Source organism: Mustela lutreola, chromosome 7 (genome assembly GCF_030435805.1).
Source record: "Mustela lutreola isolate mMusLut2 chromosome 7, mMusLut2.pri, whole genome shotgun sequence".
NCBI lineage: Eukaryota > Metazoa > Chordata > Mammalia > Carnivora > Mustelidae > Mustela > Mustela lutreola.
In genome coordinates this window covers 122,226,194-122,232,371 of record NC_081296.1, presented here as the reverse complement: position 1 = coordinate 122,232,371, position 6,178 = coordinate 122,226,194, and the positions used below count along the sequence as shown (strand labels likewise).

Below are 6,178 nucleotides of genomic sequence, written 5' to 3'. Positions count from 1 at the left end.
ACAAGGCAAGGCTGAGCTCTTATCGTGTTCCTTGTCGCCGGGTCCTCAGTGATCATAACAAGCCTGGCACTTAGGAGACTCTCAGTAAATATTTGTTGAATGAAAGAATAAGAAACCAAGTAGAAACACCAGAGGTTACACGTAACACCAGGGACTCAAAAGAATCCACGACTAGGAGGCTTGTCCAGATCCCTAAAACCCCTTTCCTCTCCAGTCCTTGGAAATGGGATTCAAACTCTTCATTTAGAATCCTCCACGCATAACTTTCTTTCAGAGACCCCAGCATAGGGACTGGGTGGAGGGCAGGGCTTGAGCACATGGAGCCAAGCTGGGGAGTGAGGAAGGAAGGAGACAGGGCACTTGCACGTGTGCTCGAGCACACCCACGCACACCTGTCTACACTGCAAAGCTGGTACCCCGATGTGCCAGGCTTGGTCAGCACGGCTCGGGGTCCTGGCAGGCAGCAGCCACACACATGCAGACAGCGAAAGGCTGCCTCCCATGGGTCTGGAGCTGCCTAGGCCTGCTCCTGTCTCAGCAGGTGCTGTATTCGAATGACTGCGTCTCCCTGGGGAAATCCAGTGTGAGCAGAGGTCGACCCGTCGAGGTCGTCAGCTGCCCACGCCCACTACGTCCAACCCCAGATGGTAGGGAATCAGACTGTTGCCATCTGACGACCACGCTAACAGGTCAGCTACTGAGCTCACCTCTCCCTCTGTGCTGGGGGAGAGGAAAGAGGGGACACTGGGAAGAGGGTAGAGTCATTTGAGCAGGAGGGCCTCGTGTAGAAGGTCCTGAGACAGCCGGAGAAGTGCAACTCAGGGCAGTGAGGTGAACTTCACCCGGGTGTGCTGACCACAGGAGGGCTGGTTCTGGAAGCCATACTGTCCCCGTCGTCCCGGATGCCTGCGGCTCATCACCCCTGCCCGAAGCACATCCCTCAGCCCTCAGTAAGCATGCTGCTGAACCCATCACCCAAGTGACAGGTCGTCCAAGCTGGCACCAACCTGTAGACCAGACTCTAAGAGAGAGTCCAAAAATGGAGACAGAAAAAGAGATCCTGAGACAAATAACTGTGACTCACTCTTTACTTAAGAGCACAGGATACAGAGCAGCTCTTGGGGGATTCAAGGTGGGCTGGGTTTGGGGAGCTCTGCCCCTCTCCACCACTGGCTCAACGAATACAGAAGTCCATGCAGAAAATGCAAGCAGAGTCTGCTAAGGTTTCTGTTTTTCTCCCACTTTCCTTTAATGACTAAATACCAGACATCTTACAAATAGGAAATATGCAAACTACAGAAAACCCCTCATGGTCCTCAACCTTCCCTCACCGATTACTGAAGCATCAGCCGGGGAGCTCCAGGGTCCTGGATGCTCAGAAGAAGCAAGCTCCCAGAGAAGGGCCAGGAAAGAATTTCACAAGTGCTCTCAACCCATTCTCCCACTTCATAGTTCTACACCCTGAGGTCTTCCCCAGGAGGCTGAGAACTCCCCTCCAGCACCTCACAAGCAATCCTACCCAGGAGCTCTCCCTGACTTTGCTCCTATGCTCCCCAAATCGTCCACATTCTTTCTCATCAAGACCACAAAAACAGGCCCCTCAGGAAAATCCACTTGGGGTAAATTCACGATCTCAAAACACATTTTCCTCCCCAGCCATGTCCCAAGCTGTCCAATCCATCTCTAACCTCAGCTTCTTCAGCCTTCTACTGTTCTTAGCAGCAGATCGGCAGAGCTCAAGGGGCTGCTGGCAGCCCTCTTCCTCTCCTCTGATCGTCCTCTGAAGCATCAATAAAACACATGTGGAGGCACGTGTGCCCCCCCAACTCCCCAAAGACAGCCCCCACCTTGCATCTCTCTTCAAGGGCAAGGACCAAAGGAAAAGAAGGGGATGGGAGTGCCCCAGATCAATGGATATTTGAAACTCAAACACATGGCCCGGGCCCTACGCTGCACGTGTTAATTACCACACATGTTCCCATAAAGGGGTCCGTTAAACACAAGGGGCCCAAAGAACAGAGCGAGGAAAGGACATTCCAAGGGATTAAGTAAATAGTCTGAAGTTCTGACCCTCCTCCCCTCGCAGAGCACGTGCATCTGGGTAAGATAACAGCACCTCCCTCCCTCCTCCCCCCACGTCTCCCCTCGGGCCGCACACCTGTGGACCCCGAGCCTCAGCCTCGAGCCAGGCCTCCTGTCTGGGCCAGCCGCCTGTGACCTGCTACTGCCTGGCTTCTCTCCCTCCTCCCTTCCTCCGGCTATCTCTCGGAGCCTCCTCCCCCAGCCTCCTCTGCTCAGCCTTCTCCTCCGCTCCTCCGCAGGCCTAATTCCTGGCTGGCAACCAGACCCTCCGTCTGCGCACAATACACCTTTTCATTCCTTGCAGGCAGGGAGAACCGATCCTTCTGAGCCCTGTCAGTGGAGCGGGCTCCCCGAGGCAAGAAGGTGGGGGAGAGGAAAGACTGGGCCCGCTCCCCCCAACCACCACCCCCGGCGGCCACCACCACTCTCACACCCAGACCCCGGGCGTCCTTGCTGGGTGTGCCTCTCAACCTGCCCCAGGGCCGGGGCCGCAGCGGGCCTCGGGGCTGTGAGCCCCAGCTCTAGGGAGATCCGGTCTAGGAAACCCCACGTGTGGGCACCAGCTCGGACAAGGGGCCTTTGTGTCTTCCCACCTGCTGCCCTCCGGAGCACATTCCATTCTTAAGTGGCAGCTGAGAGAGGGACCTCAGCGGCCGACACAGGATATTACAAATGCCCTCTCGCACCCTGTCTCCCTTCCAGCTCCAGCTTCCTGGACAGGTGTGGCTTCAGGTGGCCCTTCCTACAGGTGGCCTGAGCCTGCTTTTCTCCGCACTGCCCGTGGCAGACAAAGAGAAGAGGATTAGCACCTAAGGTGATCCTTTCCAAAGTAGAAGGAAGGAGAGGCTCTGGGCAAAAGTCAAGTCTCCGGGGGCGAGTGTGCCCCTCCAGGCCTCTGCACCAAAGAGAGGCTCAGTAGAACGATCTGGGAGGGAGGAGCCCATCTGGTGTAGGGGAGCAAGCTTCTGGAAACTAGCAACTTATCTCTGCGATGAGGCTTCAGACTCTATGCCCCTATTCTGCGCACTGTCCCTGGAGGAATCAGGTGTCCTGTCCTCTCCCAGCTGTATCAGCAGGAGCCTGCAATGGCTACGGGTCTGTTTCTTTTCTTGTCCACAGGGTGCAAAGCCACAGCAACCTGGGAAGTACTCCTCTATATAGTTAAGATCCCAGACCCCACGGTTTGCACTTCTCAGTGTGGGTGCTCCATTCAGCATCACGCCTTCAGTTCCCTTTGGTGGGGGAAATCTGGGCTGTCGGTTTTGCATGATTGCCAACTGCCTTTTACTACCGCCACGATCTCGTGCCCCAGAGCAGAGGCGATGTTCCTGAAGTCTTCAGTTGCAACAAGTCAAACTGAAGGCAGCTCCCCATCACAACTTCAATAAATTGCAGACAGACACACAAGCCATGCACAGGGTTGAGGAGTTCAGATCTTTGCAGGAAGAAACATTCACACCCCTCTCCCACTTTGCCACCTAGAAGGGAACCGCCAACAGGCACGGCTGCCTCTCCCTGTCCTGGGAAGGACCTGGAAAGGCATCTGCTCCCTTCTTTTTACCTCCATATGCATTCCTGCTGGCAGGAAGGCCCATTAGTCCATGTTTTCTAGTGGGATCCTGATGCTCCATTTCCACGTCCTCTTGGAACACCTGCACTCAGGCCAGCAGCTTCTCCAGAGTCTCATTTCCTGCATTCGGGCAGGGTGGTTTTGCCTCCTCTTCCCATTCCCATGGGATAAGCATGTAGGGCGGGCTCCAAGGCCCTGCCTCAGTCTCCCTGAGACCACGGGTGCAGGTCAAGCCCATGTACCTCACACTGATCCTACCCAGGCCTGATGCTCCATGTGGACACTTAAGAACATGAAGTCCCCAAGACCCAGACACAGGTGCAAAGCCTCAAACTCAGCTACCGTCTCCTGGCTGGGCTTTTACCCAAGAGCCTGAAACAGGGGCTCTGGAGTGCTCGCACACGCAATGACATTGGTATTGGTTCCCTGCAGCTACTAGAGCGCATGCGCGCTCCCACCCCCTCTTTCCCTCTCCATTATCCCGGTGGTGAAGCTCAGTGTGCCTCACACTGGAAATTGTGGTCAGCACAGCCCAGGGACCTAGTCCTCATGTTGGCTGCTCCACTAAACAGCACTCAGACAGACGCCTTAATTGAGGTTAGCCACATAATTTGTAGAGCCCGGTGCAGAATCAAAATGCAAGGCCCTTTGTTCAAAAAGCAGGAAAATAGTGCCATGAAGGACACCGAACTGCACAGTTTGATCCTCTCTTCCATGGTCTCTCTCCTGACTTGTCGTGGTGGTTTAAATTTTTCCATTTAATGTTGTTCTACCTAAAGAAGGATTAAAATCTTTAGCGTCCTGTGGAAGCCCCACAACCCGCACCACAAAAGCAATATGCCAACAGGGTGACGAGGGCACGCACACGCCCGCTGCCTGGTCCCACTGGGCTTTCCGTAAAAGAACACAAGTTCGAGGACAGAATGATTAAGAATTCCAAAACAATAGCAGCATGGGTTGCAAGCCTGTGAAGCCAGTTTCCTCTTAGTGAAGAAAATCTGATGTACTAGAACAGTTATTAGGGAGAATCAGCGAGGAACCAAAGATGTTCAAGCCAGTGTCCAAAACAAAAGGGTCGGGGCAGACTTGGACATGACTGCCTTCGTGTCCTTTTCGGTTGCCTGCTGCCTACCTGGTAGCTGATTGCCTGAACGGCCCAGGAACCAAGATTCTCAGGGTCCCTGCCAGCTCTGTATGCTGTGCTCACTCACCTCCCTCAGAAATTCTGGAAGCATGGACCCCCACCGCCGTATGAGCCTTACTTACCTCCTCCCAGTCCTTCTAGGAAGAAACCTAGAATAGGAATGGAGATTTTCTGTGGGGGGACTTTTAGCCTACACCCAGGCTCCTTCCATCTTGTCTAGAACTCTTCTTGGACTGGCTTTAGAAGCAAACATTTGGATAGAGCGTAAAACTCTACTCACCTTTCCTTCCTGAGTTACCCTGGCTCAAGGGCTTGTCGGTGACTGAACCTTGGGTAAAAGGGAAACAAAAACACAGACATTCAGAATGTATCGTGGTTGGTTTCTTTCAAAGAGCTGGCAAAGCCTGCAGCTATAAGCATATGGTTGTGTATATACATGCACTGTATACATGTCTGGGGACATTATATACAAAGAACGGACATACACGTCCAGTGGTGTTTGCTTCGTGTCAATGTCACTGATATCGTAGTACCAGTGAGATGAACCATGATCTCCTGGCAATAATCCTGACCAGATTTTTACAAAACTTCCCCTCCACAGAACTCCCTTGGCGAAGGTTCCAGTCACTGCCCCTCACCTCCACTCCCCATCTCCCCCACATGCCGCCACCGCCGTGCTCTGAGCCATATCCAGTCAGTAGGGCCAACTGAAAAGAAGCCCCTCTTACTGAAAATGCAATGATTGACATCCCTTGCTGGTTAGGGCAGGAAATCGGCGATTTTCCATCTGCATTAAGTAGAAAATTGTTGGCACAATTGTATTGAGTGGGCCAAAATAGTCTGAGGCATGGAAACAATTTTCTAGACGCAGCCTATTCCTCAAAGAGGGTACAGTGTGTGTGTTTGGCTTTGCCCTGCATCTGCGAGGACGCCATGTGCACCCATCCTGCGGTCCGGGCTCTGTGGCACCTGTCTTCTCCCTGAAGCCCACACATGCAGGCCAGAGTCCGCACACCCACGTAAGGACATCTGCGGAGGTCTGGCCACGAAGAGGGAAAAAAAAAAAAAAAAAAGAGGATTCCCTCTTTTCTCATTCTGTACCATACCTCTTTCTCCATATATTAGTTTTGTGAGAATTCAATTATATTACTCTGCATGGCTTGTTTCTAGTGCATTTGTTTGCCTTACATGAAACTTTCCAGGACATTTGCAAGGAGGGCTCATTCCTGCTTCTCCCCACACCAACCCCAATTAAGGTTTCCAGTTTCCACGTAAACCACAAATAAAGTAAACTTTCCATTTTGGCCTGCGAATCTTGGTTTCCTAATGTAGATGCTTACTGCCTTTCTTACCATTCCCTTATATAGCAGGGCCGGTAGAAA

General features: G+C 52.9%; 1 protein-coding gene across 3 annotated transcripts in view; it reads right to left on the bottom strand.

Moving 5' to 3' along the window:
* SMOC1 (SPARC related modular calcium binding 1) overlaps positions 1 to 6,178 on the bottom strand; it is a 148,575-nt gene that overhangs the window by 47,229 nt on the left and 95,168 nt on the right. For all 3 annotated transcript variants that reach the window (XM_059182450.1, XM_059182451.1, XM_059182452.1), the window contains exon 5: positions 5,077 to 5,124. In XM_059182450.1, the coding sequence (XP_059038433.1) occupies positions 5,077 to 5,124 (48 nt within the window). The remainder of the gene's footprint in view (positions 1 to 5,076; positions 5,125 to 6,178) is intronic.